Source organism: Perna viridis, chromosome 3 (assembly GCF_037379345.1).
Source record: "Perna viridis isolate PV_CMFRI_1.1 ecotype Kerala chromosome 3, ASM3737934v1, whole genome shotgun sequence".
NCBI classification, from domain to species: domain Eukaryota; kingdom Metazoa; phylum Mollusca; class Bivalvia; order Mytilida; family Mytilidae; genus Perna; species Perna viridis.
Window position 1 is genome coordinate 21053370 of NC_142447.1, and position 25475 is coordinate 21078844.

The window sequence follows — 25475 nt, forward strand, 5'->3', positions numbered from 1 at the left end:
ATAAATAATACATTTATAATGTACAACTATGACGTATTTATATATTACAATGCCCCGTGTCCCAGAGACAATAAAGGAGTCTCCCAAAGTTCACCAAATTGGGATTTCTAAATTTTGCGGTTGTTAGGTAGTGCACTTACGACATCAGCCCAGAGTAAATATGTCACATAATCATTTTGGCGATTTAAGGCAGACCCCTAAAATGCATCGACATAAGCAATAAGCGAAAATTACTCATTTTGCGGTAAATCATTATTCTTCATGTGGATTTCTTAATGTCAAATGACAGGAAAAAAACTAGTAAAATTGTAGGAATGTGGTGGTAATTAGTGTATACTTAGATATTTGGCTACTGTTCATACATAGTACATTTGTATATATGCACATGCTGTGATACGAAAGACGTTCATAAATAGACCAGGTGATAAAAAATATAGGATGGTTTTTTTTACTAATTTTATAGTACCAAAATTTACAGCAAGAAACACCTCGGGCCAGCTACAAACAAGCTGCATGGAAAATACAAATTGTATATTATGGTGGTTATATACTGGCATTAAAAATTCATTCGTTATCAGCCATATTAACTGCAGACAAAACTAATAATGCAACATGTGTCCATACTGACTTAAAAGCCAAGTTAAAGGCCATTTTGGCACTTTACTTACAACGTAACGAGTTCATATGTTCATATAGAATAGTAACTGTTTCTTTGCAATATTATAACTAGAGGCTCTTATGAGAATCTGAATCCCACACCTGGTCAAAAAGTATGTTCCTAAAGCTGGAGTCTTGACCTTACCATACTATTGTCACAAGAATTATTTAATCAATACAAAGGATTTAAGTTACCCTTTAGTTATCAAGAAATTTCAACCAGTCGTCAATTTTTAGTAGTAATGGCCATGTTTTCGACAAATATAAAATTGTTAAGGATATCTTAACAAACATTCATGCAATGTTTGGTTACAATCCATCCTACAAGATGCCTTAGAGGAGATTTACAAACAAAATCCATTTCAGGACCCATAACTCATTCATTTGTCAACAGATCTCTCTGAAAATTTCGACATACATGTACATGGAGGTAATCCCAACATGCTTAACAATTTTTAATTCCTGCCAGATTCTAGCTAAACCCAACTGTTTTTTCAGTTATTCGCATAATTTTGCAATCTGATCTCTTTGGTCTATTTTTAGTGACGGCGGCCATGTTTTTCGTACGATCAGAAATCCCCACACACAGATTGTTAAATATGTTATACATACTAATGGAACATTAATATTCATGCAGTTTTGTTTCAATTCATCCGGTAGTTTTAGATGAGAAGATTTTCAATTTTGGAAATGTAAAATTCGTGAAAAAAAATCCATTTCAGGACCCGTAACTCATTTATTCGTCAACGGATCTTTCAGAAAATTTCGGCATAGGTCCATCTCATTATGCTGAACAATTTTACCTCAACCAGATTCTAGCTAAACCCATCTGTTTATGAGTTATTTGCACCATTCTAGAATTTGTCCCCTATGGTTTATTTTAGAAACAGCGGTCATGTGTCAAAAATCCCCTCACAATCTTTGTTAAAAGTACACCAAGGAATTTCATGCAAAGTTTGGTTACAATCTGTAGAGTAGTTTCATAGAAGATGTTTAAAAAAGTTTACGGACGACGACGGACACACAGTGTTGGCAATATCTCACATGGCTTTTCGGCCAGGTAAGCTAATATGCTAATTTTGTTGTCAGGGTCATTGGTTAAAGCAATAACAGAGACATAAAATGTAATAACAAAGAACCACATGGCGGGATTACTTTCATTATTTACTTCGCAACTCAGAACGAGAACTGCTAAAAAATAAAGGCCCCACCCTGCGAATTACAGACTTAATAGATAATTCAACAGAAATATATTCAACACATAAACATGAACACATAAAATATTCAAAACAATACAATCAATAAATAATGACATAAGCACAAACAGATCAGATACATGACAGTGCATGTACATAGAAGTCATTTTAAGGTGATACAAAAAATAAAATATTGTACAACAGACCTGTTGTACATTTTCAAAACTCAATACCTTGCTAATACAAACATGAAGTTGCACGCAATGCTGCGCTGAGGTGCTATGCATACCCCAACTCGTATAGGAAGTTGATATTGTGGAGCAACCTTAATTGCTAACAACAACTTTGAAATCAATACATCCAATGGGTGTCGAGATAATTGCGACGAAATTTTGGACGGATAAGGTAATTCCAATACATCATCCACTGGTTGAGTAGGGGTATAATATTTTAGAAATAATCGATCATCTTAAACATCGTACATGTTGCAATGCAACGTTCAGCACCAGACCTGCTTATGCATTTTTTTTTACTTAAACAGGAATACATGTAACTGCTAAAAGGTAACAGGCAACCGGATAATAAAGGAAGCCTTTTATCTGAAACTTTAACCTGTATAGGAGAAATAAATATAGGTGATTCAATGGCATCCTTTTACTGTTAATGGGGAACAGGCAACCTGGTATGGCAGATTTTTCTCTCCCTAAAACGAAAACCGGTCACTGCTATGGGGAAGGCAGGTTTCTGCCTGAAACGTCCAGTTATATATTTTGTTGTGGACATTTTTTTAAAGTAGATACGTTTATACAGCCTTTATTCTGTGTATTAAGTATATTTTGATAGGAAAATGTACTGGGACGTTCTACAATTTATGAGAAATGTACATTGTATCTGTATGTGATATCAGTCCCATAAAAATAAATTAAGGCACTATAAAATATGTGAGCATAAAAAGCTCACTTTTTGATACCCCTCTCCCTCCCTAAAACAATTTAGAAAATCAATTTATGCATCAGGAAGTCATTCTGATAGAAACACAAATCAAAACAAATTAGAACCATGTGATAAAGAAGGTGTGATAGTTTTATCAAATTCCATTAGAGTTGTGGATTAGAAATGGGGACAGATGAACGGACGGACAGCATGATTCCTATATATTTCACGCTTTTCACGCTTGGGGTATAATGAGCATTGTATGTATGTCTCCTGCTGCCCTACCTACCCCATTTTTCGTGCCTAACCTGAACGTTTTATGGCAATTTTTGTTCAAGCACCATTTAAGATTGTTTCTCCATTAACTCAACATGTTGAATGTATTTTCTGTTCAAATTTTCATAAGAATCAGGCAAAGTGGGAAAATCGGAACCATGCATGTCAAAACCTCACCAACCTGACAATGTAATATCACTGAACCATGCTTTCTCTATTTGAAAAGACCATTACTTGATCTCTACAACACTGGCTTTACTCCAAATTGTTTTAATAGAATGTTAGAAAACTGAGGTTTTTGAGAGAGTTCTCTGCCTCTGTTAATTTTCACTACAGAGCATTTCAATGAAATTTTAACTAAGTTTCTGATGGTGCAAGTAGTCAAATTAAACTTTCAAAATAGTGTTTTCTTCATACCATGTTTCACTCACTGCCTGATTCTTACAGGGAATGTATATGGATAGACATACATGTAGTATCAGACAACCAGACTGATTGATTTTTACTTATACACACCTCAACTTTGTTTTGCAGAGGTACATGTAAAAAAAACCTTTTGATACCATAAAATTTGAATGATAATTATTTACATTTCCAGTTGGAATTAGTTTTTTCTTATTTCGTTATTTCATTTTGCACCATTTGGCTAAATGGCTAGACCTATTTGTAAAGGTATTGAACTTCTGCTCTCCAACCCTCGACTTAGCCCTCCGAACTACTTCATCTGCTTCGTAAATATCATGTCCGTTGTAGTCGTGAACATGCAAGTTTTGGTCTGATAAATTAAAAATAAATGTTTCTTCAACAACTGATCTGGTTCCCCAAATACCAGCATAGTTATAATGAACAACATCACACTTTATGGATTCGGGATATTCTACTTTGACTACAACTCCTTGGTGTGCCAGTTCACAATAGTTAAAGTCTATGATGTCACCAGGAGAAAAGTCCATAAGGCTTGTTGCTTTGTTATATGGCAGATCTGTCAAATCGGATCGTCCAGTCTGAAAGAAATTCAATTTCATATAAAGCGATAATTAGAATTACAATATCCATAATTCACAAAACGATCCTTCATTCTCCACTCTCCAACTTAGTCATACATGTATTTTTAGCATATTCATTCAAAATTTGCGTAAACTAATTTAAATTTTAAATTTAAGTATAGAAGCAATGTACAAAACATATTGGTATAAAATGTCAAAAGAAGACAAGAGCCTCCAAGCAGCCTCACTTGCGCACCTGTTTATGATGCACAGTGTATCTATTTTATCAAATTTGTCACAATTTAAGTGAACTAAAACCTGCATATTTACATGTAAAACTCAATAAAGAAGTAAGTACATCCAGATTTACTTATTTTGCTCTATGTATAACAGTAGTTAGGTGTCAGTCTCCGTAAGAATCAGACAATGGGTGAAACATGGTAATAATCTGTACAAAAAAAACATCATTTTGATAGTGTAATTGGACTACCTGCACCACCAGAATCAAGAAAAGTAGACAATATTTTCCATATCATGTAGGTGCATTGAGTTATAATTCCATTAAAATGCACTGAAAATGAACGTTTCAAGGGCAGATACCTCATTTTTCTAATATTCTATTGAAAAATTTCTGAGCAAAGCCAGTGATGCAGCAATCATATAATGTTCTTTTCAAACAGAAGAAGTATACTTGAGTTATATTATAGTATCAGATCGATGGGGTTTTGACAAGCATGTTTCTGATTTTTCCCATTTTGTCTGATTCTTACTAACACTTACACTTAAAGATATTAAGTGTAAGTTTTTGGTAAAAATCCAAAACAAGTATGACAAAAACCCACTGATCTGACAATATAATTTCACTCAAAGATTATGTTATCTCTATTTGAAAAGACCATTGTTTGATCTCTGCATCACTGAACTCGATCAGAATTTTTCAAAAGAATGTTGGAGAAATGAGGTTTTTGACAGAGTTATAAATTATCTGCCCTTGAAAGTTCATCTTCAGTGCATTTCAATAAAACTATAACTAAATTTACCAACATGATATGGAAAATGTTCTATTTCCTTGAATCCGATGTTGCAAATATGTGTAGTCAAATTACACTCTCAAAGTGGTGGGTTTTTCATACTATGTTTCATTCCATGCCTGATTCTTACACATACTGACATTTACTTACCTTACACAGTCTACACATGTGACTAGATCTATTCCAAAATGTGTTAAACTTCTGCTCTCCAACTTTCTCCCTTGCCTTTTGTACAACTTCATCTGCAGGATATGTCTGCTGGTTTCTAAAATCGTAGATGTAGACAGTATCGTTTTGTAGGTTAAAAAACATGTCTTCTTTTACCACGGTCCGAGTTCCGAAGAAACCAGGATAGTTGTAATGTACGACAGTTAACTTAGCCGTATGACTCAGCTCCTCACTGTATGGGTGAGCACGAGTAACAACACCTTCATGAGGAAGGCCTATATAAGGAAAAGTAATGACGTCACCAGCGCGTACTTTGTTACCACGCCGCACGAGAGGCTGGGGGATTTTGGCAGCAGGATGAATAAGAGTCATCACATTGTCAATAAAAAATGAAGACAAAAACGGTAAGGCTAATGCCACAATGGTACTTATCGAGAAATATAACCAACCAACGTGACACATGACTGAAATTCCAACGCTGATGAGACAGAAGACCAAAGACACCATTAGTTTATTGCGTTGCCTTTCGTAACAGCTTAGACAAATGAGGCCTTTCTTGAGCTTTTCTTTCAAACTGGCAAGTTGGTCAACCATAGAAAAAAGAGCACTTATAACCGCAATGTGGGCAACTCCTCTAATGAAAGATTTCATTGAGGTAAATATCTTGATTCCGATTTTCAAAAGAAACTTCAATAGCCAGGATATTGTTGATTTCACATAATTCAGACCTTTTGAAACCTGGTTACTACACCTGTTACCACCAGCTATTTCATTTGCTCGATGTTCACAGTTGTTCCGAACCAGATCGTACTCTTCAGGATTTCTTGCATATTTCTCGGCCATCTCATTCGCTCTGGTAATGATCTGATCGGTTGTAAATGGTCTGTTTGGGTACTGTATTATATCAATATCCTCAGTTTGCACATTTACAGTGATAATTTCCTTTATTACTTTTCTCGTTCCATCTTCAGTAGGTGTAAAATGAACAACATTCAATTCCCCAACATAAGGATTCATGACATTCAAATGAACCTCGGTAACAACTGCGTGATGATTATATGGAATGAACCCTTTTTTCTTCCTGTGAAATCTTATGTGATCTCCTCTTTGTATCTGCGAAAATTGCAAGACCTTTTCATGCTTAACGCAGCCTTCACAAACAGTATCGATAGCCTCTATATACTCTGCAAACGGGTCTGAACTATCAGCAATATCTTCGATTTCAGACGAACTTATTATGTCAAACGTGGAGTCAAATTCTGCACTATTGATAACCTCATCCGTGAGTTCAGAAATCTCTTCTGGTGTAAAATGAATTTGATTTCTTACATTTTCATCAACAGACAAGTTGTTCTTTTCTGTTTCTATTAATTCCTCTAAATCTGGTTTTGCGTCATTTTGGAATTGGGTGATCAATTCAAGAAGGGCTCTGTTATCTTCATTGTCTTCAGAAAGTGAAAAACCTTCTGGTAAAAGCTGTTTTAATGCCATCTGAAAAAAGAAAATGAGCGACTGTCTTGAGAATGACGGTATTTGGGTCGTTTTTTTCAATAATTCATTATTTATTATTTATCATTATATATAATATTATTATATATACATGTAATAATAAAAAAAGAAACATGTGAGCAAACTCCACTAGTGATGCCAGACCTTCAATTTGTGAAAATACAATACATGTATGTTATCAAACTGTTAATATAAAAAGTATCATTTTTTTGTTATATATATATATTTAAACTCCCATATAATGTTTCATGGATACTGCTTGACTAGTACTGCAAGGACTATGAAAAAGTCAATTTTTGACAAAAACTGACAAGTTTGACAGTTATGACAGAAATAAAACACTTTCATAAGGGTTAGTTAGGTTCTATCAATTCAATGTACAACATGGTGTTTATGTTCTTCAAACAACAGTCTTCACATATAACTTTTCAACTTACAGGCTCATCTAGTACAGCCTTTTGTAGAAGCTTTTGTTAAAAAAGCTTTTTGTATTGGAGTCCAAGCTGCACATTTGCTTTTGTTACTTTGAATGTATGATTTTAGTTACTTTATGTTCTTTGTTGTGTATGTCTGTTTTCCACGTCTGGTCTTTGTCCCTGGATTACATTCTTTTGATTACCGCTATAACCTTGGTTCCCTTGACTACTCTTGCACATTTCATTTCTGCAAAGTTGGTTAAAATTTGAAAAAGGGTTTTCATGCAGTTGAGAAAAATGTGGTGGCATAAGCTCACTGGGCCTTCTTCTCTAGGTGAGCTAAAAAGAAGGCACACAATGGCACCATGTGGTAAAGAATGTGTGCCTTCATCAAATTCCATTAAGCTGATTTAGTGAATTCATGGATATGAAGATGGCATGTCCATTTGGTCAACCAATGACAAAGTCCATTTTCTGCATTAGGAAACTCAAAAAGTTATTCATTACGATAAACAAACAAGACTCTAAATTACTCACCTGGTTAAAGTTTATCTTTCAAGGGCAATCAAGTTAACAGGACTTGTCCAACAATTTTGACTAAAGAGACTTTGGTAGGACTTATCATAAGGATCATTTCAGCAACTGAAAGTTTCTTTCTATCTATTACAGTTTTCATGATATTGGCTGAAAACTATAAAAAAAAAAATAATTTTTCACCTTTCATGGCAATAACTCTTACAAGGAGTCGCATGATAACTTTGATCCCTGAAGACTTTTGAAGGCCTTATAATAAGGATCATTTTAGCAACTGAAAGTTTGGCTAAACCTAATGGTTTTGGAGATGCATTTGTATATGTGAAAAACTACTGTCTGACCCCTATGTTCTATTTTTAGTAATGATGGCCACGTCTTTCCACAGATCAACAATCCCCAAATCAGTTCCATGCAGGATACCCCAAGAAACATTCATACAAAATTTGGTTCTAATTGGTCAAGTAGTGTCAGAGGAAAAGAGTTTTTAAAAATTGATAACGAAGACGACAACAGGTGCCAAGTGAAGGTAATAGCTCACAAAGCCTATGGCTAGGTGAGCTAAAAAGGAAGAGCTCAATGGCATCACATAAAACAAGAGGCTTCCAGGAGCCTGAATCACTCACCTTCTTGAATTTTGCCTTTCAAAGGCAACAAATTAAACAAGAAGTTGTCCAACAATTTTGACTAAAGAAGTCTTTGGTACGACTATCACAAGATCTTTTCAACAATTGAAAGCTTCTTTTAATGTTCATAGTTTTCAAGATATTGACTGAAAACTATTAAAAAATGTCATTTTTTCCCCTTTCAAGGGCAATAACTCTCACAAGGAGTCTGAAGACTTTTGTAGTCCTAGTAATATGGATTATTTCAGCTACTGAAAGAATTTGGATAAGCCTAACGGTTTAGGAGATATATGTGAAAAACTACTTTTTAGTAACGGCGGCCATGTTTTTCGACGAATCAAAAATCCCCACATCAGTTCTATGCAGTATACCCCAAGGAACATTCATATCAAGTTTGGTTTAAATTGATCAAGTAGTGTCAGAGGAAAAGATTTTGGAAAGAAATAATATTAAAAATAGCAAAAATCGTAGAAAAAGGGCAATAACTCCAACATGGCTTAACGGATTAAAACCAAAATTTGACCAGAGACAGATCTCATCATGCTGAACACTTTTACCATAATGTCAGAATTCAGCTAAACTAACGGTTCAGGAGATAAATGTGAAAAACTACTGTCTGACCCCTATGTTCTATGTTCTAAATCCCCACATCAGTCTTATGCAGTATACCCCAAGGAACATTCATGCTAAGTTTGGTTCTAATTAGTCAAGTAGTTTCAGAGGAGAAGAGTTTTGTATAATTGTTAACGACGACGACGACAGACGACGATGACGACGATGGATGCCAAGTGATGGCAATAGTTCACATGGCCATTGGCCAGGTGAGCTAAAAAGGGTATTAAAGTTTCATTTAGTTCTATTCAGCAGTTTTAGAGGAGTTGCAGATTAGAATGTACGATTGCACAAACAGATGGACAGACAGACTGATCAGTCTGCACCTCAAGCAAAGTTACATGCATAATAATCTATTTCTTAAAAATACACATGACTTCAAAACTCTTACACTCACTAAATTAAAAAGTTGGTTACTTTACTCCTAAATGGTAAATTTGTACAAGTTTCATGAAAATGCACAAACGATTTTGAAAAGTTATGCCCAAAAGTTTAATATATAAACTTGTGTTTGTAAGAATCCGACAAAATGGGAAAAATCAGAAACATGCATTTCAAAACCCAGACCAACCTGACAATATTATTTCACTCAAGGTTGCTTTCTCTGTTTGAAAAGACAATTATTTTATCAACGTATCAATGGCTTTGCTCAGAAATTTTTCAATAGAATGTTAGAAAAATGAGGTTTTTGACAGAGTTATGTGCCCCTGAAATGTTCATTTTCAGTGCATTTCAATGAAATTATAACTCAATGGTCCAGCATGATATGGAAAATCTTGTCTGTTTTCCTTGAATCTGATGGTGCTTTACACTATCAAAATGATGTTTTTTTTTCCATACCATGTTTCACCTAATGCATGATTCTTACAAGGACTGACACTTATATAAAAATGTGTAAAGATCCATCTTAAGTTTAGATGGTATGTGACTTACACTTTGATACACAAAACTTAAAATCATTAGGTGTATGTTTTACCTTTATTACATTAACTGATATAATTTTTCAAGAAAATGCATGTAATACATAGGCTTTGCCCAGAAAAGCAATGTTTACTTAAAAAATTGTAATTCTTAAAATGCATGTGACCCAGAATTTTGTCCTACTAACCCTACAATCATTAGGTGTCTACACTACATTGTACTTGTGAAAGTTCTAAGAAAATTATCAGGTTAGTTTGAAGGTTATGCTCTAAACACAATGTCTGATCTGGGGCCAGCTTAAAATAAAACAATACCACTGCTTTAAATGGACTTAAATTTTGTCAAATCCTGGTTTGGTAATCTCCCCTAGCAGAGACTTGGCATTATCTTTCTTTGTGCATACCTACTTCTGATGCATAACCTCACTATAAGTGGTTAAGGAGGCATTGGATTACCAGATTTCAACCTGTTATACACAAAATTTCTTAAGTGAACGCCTGTCATGTTTGTTAAAGTATAAAAAAAGATGGAACAAAATTCAAATTTGATCTGTAACTGATACATGTATTCTCAAGCATGAAAAAGTGTATAAATCAAGTATTTTCAAATCCAATGACCATAACTTTAAAAAAAAAAAAAAAAAAAAGTCATTAGCCAAAAACAGAATTTGAACTTTACCTGCAACTTTTAATAATTTTTAATACCGTGAAAATATATAGATTACCATATGCTATTTCCATATCTCTATTCATGATGAAATAAAAGCTGTGCTTTGAGGGCTTTATATGCCCATCGGCTGATCATAAAAAATGGAAAAAACACCTCCCTTTTTTTATGAAAAAGTGCCAAATATAAAAAAAGTGAAATCAAAATTTTATCAAAAACAAAACAGAGCATGTACCCATGAATACAAGGAATATCTCAAAGTTTGGAGTGCAAAAACAGTAAAACCACCCCACTTTTTTTCTAAAAAAAAAAGTCCAAAATTGAAAACTTTAAATTGAAATTTTATAGAAAACAAAAAAAAAAAAAAAAGATTCAGAAGAATGTCTCAAAGATTCCTGGCATTTTCTGAAAGAGTTTTTTAGTTAGAGTGCAAAATCGGAAAAAAAAAACCACCCAGTTTTTTTATGAAAAAGTGCAAATAAGCAAAAACGCGAAATCAAAATTAATAGATATTTAACACAAACCAAAAGGGAGCCTGTGATCATAGTCACAAATAAAATCCTCATGGCATTTTTAGTTAAGCACCCTCCTTCTTTTAAATGCAAAATTTTGTCCTATAACTCAAAAACTAAATGTTAAAAATTAATGAACAATCACTATGAACAATCGGTCAAAATTATTATCTAAATGGCCACAAACATTTTGGAATTAAAGTATGAAGTGTTGACAATGGATGGAGGGAATTTTCATAAGGTGAAAAATGTCAAATCCTGATGAAATTTTTCTCCATCATTCCATAGAGTGAAAAATTACAAGTCCCAAAACATAAAATTGTTATAGGGTAACAAAAAAGATTGCTTACAACATATGCCCTATCTGTATAAACCACATACCAAGTTTGAAATTGAACCATAATCTATAAGGGGTCTAGATAATTACAACATAATTCAGACAGACCATATGACAGACAGACATGGTGATTCAAACATACCACATATTCATCAAGTTGAGGTATAAAAATATCCTTGATTTAGCTTATCAAAGAACCTAAGCAGTTCAATTTTTGCTGTAGTGAAAAAAAGTAAAATTATTGACCTTTGATTTAATTAACTTTGGAATATTTATGTAAATTATACAGCACTGTCATAATAGTAAGGGGATCTATATACTTTCCTAGCAATCCATACTGTACAATAGTTGCATACTTACAAGATTAGACTTATATGGCATTATCATGATAAACTGACTGCTCAAGGGAAAGTGGTACTGCCTCAAACAATGATAATACCTTGTACCCCAGGCAATAGCTTTTAACATCAATGTTGAAAGCAATATCACTTCCTATATTTGTCCTAAGGACAGTTAACTTATGAATAATGCCCTCTACATAACCTCTTATTGTGTTTATTTCAGTGAAGATTCTGAAGAGGACATTACCATGTGATAATGGCCAAACATTTTTTACTCAGCATAGACAGAAATAAATAGGATTCATTATTTCCCCATTACTTAACAATGAAAGTTTTCAAATAAAAATTTTAACTCTGGCTGCTGCTAAAAATAATGAAATATGTTCATGTTTGCATCAAAAATCTTTTTCACACTATTCAATAACACATTCCAGCCTTCCTCCTTTCAAGCGGAAAACGGTACGACTGTCTGTGCCTTCAGAAAAGGATTAACTAACAATAAATGCAACATATATATATTCAATATTTGTATTTTCATTTATGAATTATAACTATTATCTTTACCACTGGCAGTTTGAAGTGTTATGTGGTAACTGTATCACAAGACCTGTTGTTAATTATGCAGGCATAGATTGTACATGAAATTGGCACCCTTCAAGAGTTATCGTTCTTGATTTGGTTTCATTTGGTTGGTTTTAGTGGGAAGTGAATAACGTATTTTTTCCATTTCAAAGCACCAATTGTAGATTAACTTTTTCACAATTTCAATCTGCTTTCCTAGCTTAAAAATTTCAGAATTTTTTCTACCAGCTTATAAAGAAAGTGGAAAATACTTCTTATGAAAAACATTTTCCCATACAAAAATTTCACTTGCCATAGCCATGTGTGACAGGATATTGGAATCCTAGAACACTGCATGGGTTTAAGTTAGTGGTGGTGTTACATGTGGGACCCTCAATTTCTGACCTATGACATTTGAATTTCCATTTACCATAGTCATGGACCTCCAATCTTTTTCACACCTAATTGTGAGTTTCCCTAAGTGGACCACTAATGAAACTTTGAAAGTCTACTACAAGACTTTCCACTCTTGAAGACAAATTTGAACTTTATTGGTCCATATTATACTTCTACACTGAAGTGCTCATTAGCCATTTTATAATGCCCGTCAAAGACGGGACATATTATGGTATACCCTTGTCTGTCTGTCTGTCTGTCTGTCTGTCCGCCTCCACACTTCGGGCAATAACTCAAAAATGCTTTTACCAACTTCAATGAAACTTTGGTGAATTGTTCACATCTACTGACGTAAGCTCCCTTCCAATTTGTATAAATGTCAATTAAACATTGTCGTGCTATGTTTTACTCTTTAAAAAAGGCTGGAAACAGGCAAGGAAATCGTATTCCTTGACAAATCGTTTAAAACAGACCATTTGTTATGATGACCGACTAATAAATATAAAAGGTACTTGGTTACCTTGTCAGAAAAGTGTGTTTTAAACAAGATAGAAATGTATGGGTGAAAAATCAAGACAACAAACTTAGTTAAAATTGAGGTAGCCTTGATAGTGCCAAATTTTTTGTGCATTTTTTATTTGGTGGAAGGGAGGGGATTCACAGTATTTCTAGTTGATTATATAAATTCATTAATTAAAAGCATAAGGACAAGTTAAAAGGGGAACTAGCGTATCATGTGCTTAAAGCGCAGCTGTTTATTAAACCAGAATTTCAGAAGAAAAACATGACCAATATACTTGATATGAGATATTGTACAGTTTAAGTTATTTATAACAGGTTTAATGACTGAGGTTACATGCTCATTAGATTAAACCTTGTTTTATTTAGGGAGTGTACTCAAACTGAACTTTACAGGAAAACAAATGCACATGTATGTATTTTCCAGTCAGAGTTACTGTTTTTACACCTGTACTACATAAAAGAATACATATTTTTTTATAACATATGTGCAATACAGTTTGAAAACTAAATGATTCTTAACAGAAGATTGTGAACACTTTTTAAGTTACTAGTCATTGATCAATTGATTTATTTTATACCTATGTCAACTGAACCTTTGCAGAAAAAAGATACCCCATTATTCCAATTAGTTCTTTGTTAATTATACTTTAACCTAGACAAATTTACCTAAAAGTTTGTGTTTTTATAGTTTTTAAAAAGTTACATTTATGTACTAATGTCAGGAGGTCATTCAGAGAAGCAAGTGTATTGCTGGTGTTTTGAAGCAATAAATCCTTTTGTGTTAGTTGATAAGAATGTGTGGACATATACTTCTGCACGGTAGCCATGAGTAGGACTTCAGTAGAACAAAAGAATTTTCCTTGCAGAAGTGCTCATCGTCAATCCCGAATTTTGCATGCGAGGGTCTGTCACTGTGGGGTCAGTATAGATATGATAACGTATGCCCCCTACACTACACTCCATGAGGAGCGTAGTGTACGAGTGTTACATTATTGTATCAATATGGTCTGTATGCCACACATCAATGGTTTTTTACTTCTGTTTTCAGTTTTATCGGAATTAATTTGGTCACCATGATACTTTATGCAATAGTGTGGTCCTTGATATGATGTGAATGAAATATTTAACTGCTTGTTTTCACTGGTAAACTGTACTGGATTACTGTACTTCCATTAGAGGAAATTTTCTACTTTCGTTTTCAATTTTATTTTTTGTATCCCCTTATTTTCCTCAATGATACTTCAGACAACTCTGGGGCCGTTAATGTGACGAGAATTATATTTTTAATTGCTTGTAATGGGTCTACTCGGTGACATTAAGTCCCTAGTCTACTTGGACTCTCCTACTTTCGTTTGTAAACAAGGAAAGTAGTAAAGTATTTGATCAAATTTAGGAATAATTGGCCCTATACAGTGTTGTAGGATGTAAACACGAAGCTATACAATTTAATAAATCGAATTAAACTATCGCGACACTTACATTTGCATATACAGTGAAGTTGTTGTTAAAGTCCTTTAAAAAAATCTTCTGTTCGATAGATACTTCAGGTGATAACCTTCCGAATTGACGAACGTAGTAAAAGGGTAGATAACACAACGGTAAAGTTCGACTAAATCTGCTGATTCCGCGGGGTCGTGCTTCACCGTGGATACATAAATTGTTATTTATTTGTTATACGCACTAGACAAGGTAAGTTAGTTGTTTCTATTTTATTTTATTTATAGTTTATAAGTATTACTCATAATTGTAAACGGTTGACAATCTTTAAATATTTTAAAATTATGATTTTGTGGTAAAAGTGTTTGCCGCATTCATCATGCTTCTTAGCAAATGAAAAATGAAGTAGTGAACGGCACCCATTGGCACTTTTTCTGAAGCGATGAAATTGAGTTTTATAGTTAATAATGATTTAGTTTAAGTGTTATTTTATTGCAATTTACATAAATTTGTCATTTTTACAATTATTCATGATATCAGTTGTCTCCCTTTGATAAAGTCTTGTTCATATAATACACATAACTCAGCTTATTTTAAATTGCAATATAAGATATATATATATATTTGTACTGAATATTCAATACAAACATTTTACTATTTGTGTGTTAGTATTTTATGCAGATTTTCAAACTCATCATTAAAGAAGGGGGTGGTAACCAAAGCTAAGTTTTAATTATCTGTCCATCCTATAGCATATGAAAGTTTGTGGATAATGCAAAACACCATTACAATAAATGCCAATTACAGTGTGACCAAGCTTAGGAAGATAATTTTTCAATAATCGGACAGTCCGATTTTTCTTTTCTCAAGATATTGTTATCCGGTTAGGCTTCGGTGAACGCGGTTCGAAGATCCGTGTATCCAAATTTCGAGAAATAACCCATTTATTAAAAAAAAAAATTAAGCCTTACTACATGCACAATTGTACATTCGTATGTATTTTTACACATTCGTGTAAATATATGATGGGTGTGCAATAAAGACATTTGTAGAGAGAAGGAGAGGGGTATATTTTTCGGTGAGGTCTAAAATGTGTAACCCGTATCAGTACCAACTTTTTCCCCGTACCCAAATACTACTTTGCCAATTTCTTCATTATTGCTTGATATTTTCAGCTAAAAGTTGGTACACATATACAAAATGTCATGATGGTTAGATTATAATTAATGATTTTTTAAATATTTGTCGAAAAAATAGATTTTATTCGATTTTCTCTTTTCATGAGGTCTAAAATGTGTAACCCGAAATTCACGTACCCAAAATCAAAGTCCGGTATTTGTTGCCATCTGTACTAATTTATGGCATATTTGACTTTAAAAAGTCATAATATTATCAAAATTTTCATTGACAATAAATTAAAATCGCACCAGACTCTGTTTATGAGATTTTGTTTTTCATTCTGGATAAGATCGTACACATTCTTTGCTGGTACGGGGATTGACGCTAGGCACATGTACGCTACGGAATTCAAACTTAATCACTTCTTTTTTAAAACAATATCAAATCTTTCAATATTTTATCTTAAGTCATAGGCAGGCGCGTAGCTGCCGTTAGGCAACAGAGCTTTTGCCTGCACTTAATTTTGCTAATTTTTTTGGAGATAAAATGCATCCAGGAGAGGCATAAATGATGCTCTAAAACGCTATCTCCGCGGAGCATGGACCCCCTACCAGGGCTCCGCCCTGGACCTGCTCGGGGCCTTAAGCGGCCCCAGACCCCCTGCCGTAATTTTGCCTACACTTCAATTTGGCTTCAGCTACGCGCCTGAAAGGATGAAGTTTTAAACTCTTAATAATTTTAGAAAAATGTAAAATTCTGACAAGAAGGTAGGAATAGGCAATAAATAGTTAGGTAGCTTTCGGCCATCAGTCATTTCGCCCATCAACCAGTTCGGTCTTGGTCGTTTCGGCCATACGAAATATATTCAATATACCAGGTAACCATGGTCATGACGATGTCAGGTAATTAACTAGACCTAATGAACTTAATACATTCACCAAAGAGACTTGTAACGTGAATAATTGTCATTTTTCCGTTGAGCTATTAACAAAATACCAATCACATTTTAGCAAGATAGCAGTTTACTTAGGCTCAATATTTGAGTTTTTATCATGTACGTACGTTCATCAAAGGACGTCTGTTTATGGCAGTTGGTTGTGGTTATCAAATTTTACTTTATTTTTTTTTTTTAGCATTTAGAGATAAACATGAATAGTAACAAAGTGAACATCATAAGCACATGAGTATAAAAATATATATGAATACAAAGCATTCAGTTCATTTCAGCACTAGACATAATAGATGTTGAGTATGTAGTACAACTAAAGGTCTTTAGTCGGAGTCGGAGTCGGAGTCAGAGTAATCGGACTCTGGAAGGTCACTATCTTCATGAACAGCTGGAGCATACAGATAACCGACCTGCTTCAAGAAGTCTGAAGTCTTCAGTGTGTTGTTGTGAAGGTTGTCCCAAAGTTGTACAAGTCGACCCTGCATCTTTTTGTACTGTTCCCTTTGGCATCGTGTCACCTGCTGATCACCAACAAGACGGTGGGTCATGTTTACGGACTTGGCTTCGTTGCGGAATGCTGGCCTTTCTTTAAATAAAAATGTAGTTATAAATATCAGTTGAGACATATCATATCTTTGATAAAACAAGTTGTTATCAAATTAAATAAAGAAGAAAAACTATGGCCGAAACGACTTTTATTATATGGCCGAACTGGTACATTGCCGAAACAACCAAGGCCGAACTTGCACCATGGCCGAAACGTCTTGTTTCCGTTAGGTACGGTAACTTCCGGTTACACATTTTAGACCTTCTGACCTCTGATTACCGACGGAACAAGATCTAGAAATATCAGAAAAATATACATCATTTTCTTGATTAGAAATGAATTGAAATGGACTTTCTCACACCTCAAGCAATTTTCAGTTCTTAAACATACCGTAAGAATGAATATTTTAGCAAAACCATATTTGGGTGCGGGGAAAAGTTGGTACGGGTACGGGTTACACACATTAGACTATACCATATTTTTCGCATGAAACAAGTGCCACCGTAGATGTAAATACATTCGTGTGTAAATATGCATCAACTGAGGACAAAATGTTAATAAAATAAATGTCCATATGTACAAAAGCATGAAATAAATTTTGGGCATATAAATTCAATAATAAATATACTAGTGTGTTCGATTTAACTTAAATAATCAATGCTATCGGTGAAATGAGTATGTCCTTATGCGGTAATTTGATCAAACCTACATGTACATAGTATATGGTTTTTAAGGGTTCGAAATTTATTTAATTGTTTCGTCATTAGACATGTTATCTATTTCCAATACCACGCATCAACTGGCATGAAACCAGGTAGTTTAACATGATCTTAAGTGACGGACAGACAGACTATATGATTGATATGCAGGGGCGGATCCAGGATTTGAGGGGGGGGGCGATAATTGAATAAATGCCATGCAAAGCAAGGGAAAAATATTATGGGGTGAAACTTGTGGTGATTTTTTTTCTTACCGATTTAGAGGAGCGTACGCCCGGCACGCCAGTCCGTGCCAGGCATGTCACAGTAGAGAGATACAAATACAGCTGGGATAGTGAACATTTACATTGGATATTGACAAAAACTTAGAAATTTTAGTATGAAGTTAATATGAAGCATACATAACCTGTGAGATGATATATAAGTCACATTTATCAAATATGATTTTGCTTTTCACAGTCTTAAAGGGTATATAGATCATATTTAATTTCATAATTTTATGAATAAATTTTTATCAGGATGAACAGTATTTTCTACATTTTGGTAACTGCTAGACCCCCAACCTGGCCCGATACATTAGTGAGTGAAAACAAATATAAAGTGTAAGTAATATGTGAGAGGAATTGTCGTATTTTAGATTTAGAACAATTTTAGAGTCAGCTACTCTGACAGTTCTAGCTGTGTCAGCAACTGAAGGGCTGGCTCGATCTTGGAGAACAGTTTTCGAAGAGCAGCTACTATTGTTTTTGTAGAACTGCACTCGTGTAGATGGCTTAATTTCTAATCGATTAAAGTCAAAATTAAGATTTCTCCCTCACTGTACACCGACTTGCAATGTGGGGCGTGTATAGTGATAGGGGTGTCCGACCGTCCGTCCTTCCGGAATCCGTCAGTCCTTCCGTTACACAGAATAGGGACCTAGCTATCTTTTATCCATAACTCCTCCCAAACCACTGAATGGAATCGAATATAACTTTCACAAAATCTTTATGACTGGTTCCCATTGTACACATCCTTTTTAGAATTTGATCCGAATCAATTTGGGGTTTCACTAGGGTAACCATGGACTGTGTCATTTTTTATATTGGCAAGTGGGGGGACCTATCTCTTATCTATTACTCCTCTTATATCACTGAATGGAATTGAATGAAACTTGCAAATAATCTTTATTACAGGTTCAAATTGTGCATCTCTTATTAATTTGATCGAATCAACTTAGGTTTTCACAAACGAAAACATGGACTTGGTCATTTTTTAATATATGGACATGGTAAATCATTTTTTATCCGTTATTCCTCCTATACCACTGCAATGAATTGAATGAAACTTGCATAGAATCTTTATTACATGTCCTCTTAGTGCACCTCTTATTTCAAATTTTGATCTAAATCAAAATGGAGGTTAAAAGGTGCATGCTATCAAATGCAGGAGTGGGGTATCAAGTTAGTGAGCACTGCCCACAATTTTATTTTCCAAATTTTCTTTGGAAATACTTGAATTGCGGACTGCGGAACGTTACGATCGACTTTAACACTTTGACTGCCAGAGTTTTCTCTAAGAGTGTCAGACGTATTTTCAAATTTTTTTTCCGAGCTGTTGTTCTGTGACGTTTCGTCGTGCAACGCTGTATGACGTTACAATGCTGCGTCCGATAAGAGGCATCAAGAGGGTGGAATGAATACCACGCACTTGTTTCCCAATTACCATTTTTAAAAAATTGCTTTTCCTTGATTGAAAGTCTGAAAATATTGACAGGGTAGCTAAGCTAAACATTAACCTTAAAAAAAAACCTTACAAATTGTGAACGTAAATGAACAAAAAGCAAATGACACTGTCGACAGGGAATGACCTTTTGAAGGAAATAAAATAAATGCAAAAAAAATGCTTCCTCACTTTACCTACATTTTTTGTAGGCTTTTATCTTAAATTGTACATATAAAAAAAATTTCCCGGAAAAAATATCATAAGAAGGGCAGTGAGTACTATCAGACAAAAATGATTTCATTTAAAATGCTATTCAGACGATACATGTAAAAATAATAGTTTGTTTAGTTTGCATCCAATTGTGTTTCCAATCAATGAAAAGTTTAAGAGGAGTTTCACCTTTGAGCCTCAAAATACATGAACACTTTTATCGAAAGATCTCCCTTTCACAGCCGTACGTGGTCATAATTTTACTGCATCGTACATATATTCAAACAAAACGCGAACAAAACATTTGAAGACAGACATGATACATGCATGGCGAGTTCTACCCATCACTCCTTATTTTTTTTTTATTTTATTTTTTTTTGGGGGGGGGGAATAGCTAACAAATTAAGAAAGCTTTTGACAGATTTAAAATTCACACTATTTTACAATTGATTAAATTTCCAATCCATTTGATATACGGACAAAGGCAATACCGATTGTGATTTTTTTTTTTCGGGGAACACTTCACTTTTTTGTTTTCGCCAAAAGTGTCTTTGTTGGAATAGAGGCGGTTAAGTTGGGCAAAAATGAATGTACAATGTTTAAAAAACTTATCATTTCTATTGCTATCACTTTATTTGTGTCATTTTTTAGAATATAGAATTTACCTAGGTTGTTAATTTTATCGACTTATGTGAAGTAAATTATGATCTGCGTATGAAAAAACGTCCAGTGTGCGAAGCACCAATGAAGATCGATTTAACATAAAATGTCTGTGGAAAGGTAAACAATAATACAAGGTAATGGACGATCCGATATAGTAACTGAAAGTTGTATGATGTCACAAATAATGCAGTATGAGCAAAAAAGGATAACTGTAGATTCTGTTTAGAGTCTTTACTGAAAAAAATGACGTTGTGTGTAGCAATTTTGTAAGTTATATCGAAGAGTTTCTATTACGAGTGATTTGATTGGATTTTGGATCCGTTTAAATTTAAGTAACTCACTAGATGGGGCTGGACGATACCCGCTAAATATGAATGAGTGATGTCCGGGGTTTGAGGGAGCGAGGGTGGACTCAAAACCCTGACTTGGGAGGATGGAAAAAATAGAACAAAAATAAAAAATGAATTTTTTTTTCTAGCTACTGATATAAATCAAATAACGGTTCAATTGCCATCTTAAAAGACAAACAATTAATTAGGGAAATGAGGTTCATGTTAGCAAAGGCTTATATATTTAAATGAATGCATGTACACTGTTTATTGAATTCGTGTAACATCTTGTCTAGCACTAAATTGAATATAAGCATTTCATTAAGATAATATCTTACCGTAAATGTTTTAATTCTTATGATAACCAGTACATGTAACAGCATAAGAGAAAAACTTGTTGACGTTAACAATCAAAACAAACCATTATTAACTAACAGCTTGATAAAACATTTTGAAAATACATACCATACAAAAACTCATACAAATGCTTAGCAAATTTGATTTTACAAATATGCACATATGCTAGTTTGCACACATTCCTTCAGATTCGACTCATTAAAGCCCTCGCAGTTTGACACCGTCGACCACATGTCACCAATATCGACACACTTAACATGTATTGGGCATCAAACCATCTACACAACGAAATAACATATTTACTGCAAAGTTTTAGTTGAACTTCTGATGTTTTTTACCATCAAAGGCTCCACAGGAATGATGAAAATTAATCTATTGAGAAACTAGTCCGCTTACTTTCTTCATTCGTCAAGTGTAGTCGGTGACGAGATAAACTCGTCTTTGTGCTCTTCACATATAATAGATCGACTTATCGTATACCAGGTTATCTTCGTGGATGGCAAATTTCAAATTTCGCGATTTGGTCAGAATAGGGTTCTTGAATTTTTACGGTCTTTATTTTTTGCGTTTATAGATCCGGTCTAGCGGGGATACTGTGAAATATCGAGACGTAAATTTGGCGACCTTTCATTTTCGAATTTCCTCCGAGCCTCGCAAGAATTTCCCGCCATACAGTACTTCTTGTGCAAGCAGACAAATCGGACTTGTGTATTGTCGAATATTTGTCACTAGATACAAAGTACCTTAATTACGTAATGGCTTTTTTGAGCCGGGATTCTAGCGGTGCTCTGAAATTTTGGTTTTTCTTCTTTACTGATCGTAGTAATCCCATCTCGCTGAAGACCGAACACAATTATAGAATGATGGATCATTGTCCAGTAGTATAGTCTGCTCATCAGCTGAACCCCTATCTTCGAAATGTATTTTTTTTCTCTCTGAAAACCAGGGCTTTGCCAAACTGACATTATAGTACCAATTAATATATGCTTCAACATCTGTGTTAATAGCACTTGCAATGTAGCTATATTTTATTACATGCAGCTTGACGAGAGTTACCTGATCCACGGGTCTTCAGGAAAAGCAAATTTTTAAAAACGGGTTCGAGTTTTTTTCCCTTCAAATTTTTTTAAAAAATTTTATTGGCTCTAGTCCCAACTCGCTGAAGATTGAACATAATTATAAAAGGATGATTAGTCCTCCAGTAGTAGTTGGGTCATATAAAACTATATGAAATGCCACAAAGCAAAATTTAGAGGTATCTAAGTTTCTATTGAATACCAGTTAATGAAGCATTTGTTTTAATTCAACATAAAAAGAATTGGTATCATTCGAAACATACCATAAATAGAATCGGAGTACTTTTGTTGTGCATATATTTGTTGTGTTCTTTGGGTGTTCGTTATCAGAAAGTTCGTGTACACGTTTAGCATTCATTTCTTTTTTGTAAAGAACATGGATGACTTGTAGTAAAATTGTTCGAATGAAAGGTTATTTTTCTTCTTCGTGGTTTGACTTTTTGAAGTACATTTGTAAGCCATCCCTTTACAAATCACGATAGAAGTAACTACATGTTTTTTATGTTAATTATTTTTATTTGAATAGCCGGAAGTAACCACAGAAAAAATCATTTACTTGATTTTGGTCTTATGGAGATTTTTTGTGATAGTATTAAAGATAACAAGTTATACCAAAATCTCGTTTTTTTAACAAAACTGAAAAAAAAACCATAATTTTCATATAAATGAAACTTGCATGTACTTAGCCTATGTGAGATTGGGGGCAGAAATAGACTATCCAGCTCTTAGATACATTGTAACTTCTAATAAACCTTGTCCAATTCTGATACTTTAAGTAACGGTTGATTGAAAGGTGAATTTTCCATTTTGTTTTCAATTCCGCAATTCTTTATAGTGTTAGAGGGCCATTATTCACACTCTAATAAATAAAATCACTTGGTACTGATGATTTGATAAAAAAAATATTCATTTATTATTATCTCAACTGTCATACTTTACGGCAATGTAAAAAAAACAAGGTAAAGCACAAAGACTTAACACATGTTGATTTTACTTTCGTAACCTTCTCTTGGTGGAGGAAGCTAGCTGCGAAACGTAGCTCTAACTCGCAAAATAAAAAAAAATAAATCAAGAGCTACAATTTCGCAGCTAGGAGGAAGCAAGACTTAGTCATTGTATAAATCCAACACGATGGCTTGAATTATAATCGAACGGCAATGTCAAAGATGATTGAAACTGGAGTTCAAACCTAAGAAGGCCAACACCTGAAAAAGAGGGATCAACACACAATATTATCAATGAGCTTCACTTACCCCTCCCCCTTTTCTACAACCCCTGAAGAATACAAAGGACAATTTTGAAAACTGTCATAATGATTAAATAAACAATAAATGTTTGATCAATAACAAACAAAAATTACTTTAAAAATCAGTCACAGACCAGGCAGTTACAGTCTAGACAATACAAATTAGGAAAATCAGTATCGAGACGGAGTCGGTTTCGGGATTTTATTTGTGAACTACTATTCAAAGACTAAATATATAGAATTCATGACTACTTGAAATCTCTGACGGATATTCTTTGTCATAATAATTGTTCTTCTGGCGAGGAAAGTTGGGAAAGGCAAACAATGCGATTTATTGGAAACATAAATTTCGGTAATTGGATAAAGAAAAGTCCACTTTGGGATATGTTTGGGTTTCGACAAGTCATTACCTGTCAAAAGGATGTTAAATTGACTTACTGGACATATTTCATGACGGACACTCACGCCTTCTCAGGACCAATCTTGTTTACATCGATTGATTGAGGCAATGTCTTATTCAATAACATTGACCAGCTGATGAAAATAGATTACAATGTAAACTTGTTATGTCGTCAGCAAGTACTTTCGTCGTCTAGCATATCAAAATTGGACATCTATAAGTTTGTCCTAGTAATTAAATATACGAAATTTTCTGATATGTATTTTATTGTCTGAACTATTCTACCAACAGTATGAAAACAATTTAGGTATAAAATAATATATGATGCTGTTAGAAAATTGAGATTTTACTGTTGAATTACTTTGCGCATGGGAGCATGATTACACCAGCGGATTTATCATTTCTCTGTTAAAGGGTAGTAATGAACAGTATAGTTGCCTTTTTATTTTATATGTAAAACGCCCATTTATAAAATTAACGACACACGAAATAAATGTTAATCTGTCTTAATAGAGAAGGTAGACAAACCTGACCTTTCCAGGAGTTCACGATCGTGGCCATTGTCCGTTTTGAAGCAACGAATTAAATTTCGATATAAAATGACAGCGTGGACGGAACGTATTCGGAAGTTGGACTTTATTACAATTGCCTTGTTTAAATCATATCCTTCATATACATTGCATACTTAAGTTTCGCTTTTTGTTTTGTTTTATACCCCACTCAACGAAATCACCCTGTCCGTCCGTCTGAATATCATCCAAATTATCTCGGTCCCCAAATGAGCACGTGCAATTTTGATTTTGATTTCGATTTTGTTTGTTTATTTGCGCCTTAAAAAAGTTTCCTTAAAATCTTAAGAATATTCGTTCACTGGCTACATAGTAAAATGTCATGGTATTTAAAGGTAATCCTTTCTCTTCTTTTATTTTTGTTTTTGTTTTTTGTTTGTTTTTTTGTTTGTTTGTGTTTGTTATTTCATTTTCCATATAATAATCACAGAGCGGGAGGTTCTAGAAAAAAGGAGTGTTTACTTTGCCAGCCTAATCTATAAAATGTTTTAAGTACACACCCTAGCTAGGCAACTGTAGGTTTGCACCCTGTCCATTCATTTGTTCATTCGTGTATTTTAATGAGTTACTGTCACAGATCTAGTTTACATTTTAGTCTGCTTCAGTAAATTTTGACAAAATTACGGATTGTGATGGAGTTAGTTGGCAAATCAAGTAAAAGCTTGATTTTGCTTCAATGAGTATTGAAGAAATTATTTGTCTTGATTTAGTAGTTTTACTAAGAAAAAAAATTTTTTTTGGATTATTTTGCGAAAACGCTTTTTGATATTCAGTAGGTACACGTGTTTAGTACTTGAGTGCGTGCTGATTTGTAACGGGTCAATGTAATGTTGGGTCCTGCATTTTTTTATGAACTGATTGCCATGTTGTGCAATAATTTGGAATGATTTTCAGGAGTTCGAAAGTTTGTTCTTCTTGAGTTCAAATAAATTCAATTGTTCCACATCTTAATT

General features: G+C 34.0%; 1 protein-coding gene across 1 annotated transcript; it reads right to left on the bottom strand.

Moving 5' to 3' along the window:
- Positions 1 to 1890: 1890 nt before the first annotated feature.
- LOC148621402 (uncharacterized) lies at positions 1891 to 14803 on the bottom strand. Its single transcript, XM_088575733.1, has 3 exons — positions 14677 to 14803; positions 5230 to 6738; positions 1891 to 4066 (listed from the first exon to the last, which is right to left on the bottom strand). Exons 2-3 carry the CDS (start codon positions 6736 to 6738, stop codon positions 3686 to 3688), a joined length of 1890 nt encoding a protein of 629 aa, XP_088431859.1. The 5' UTR covers positions 14677 to 14803; the 3' UTR covers positions 1891 to 3685.
- Positions 14804 to 25475: the final 10672 nt, after the last annotated feature.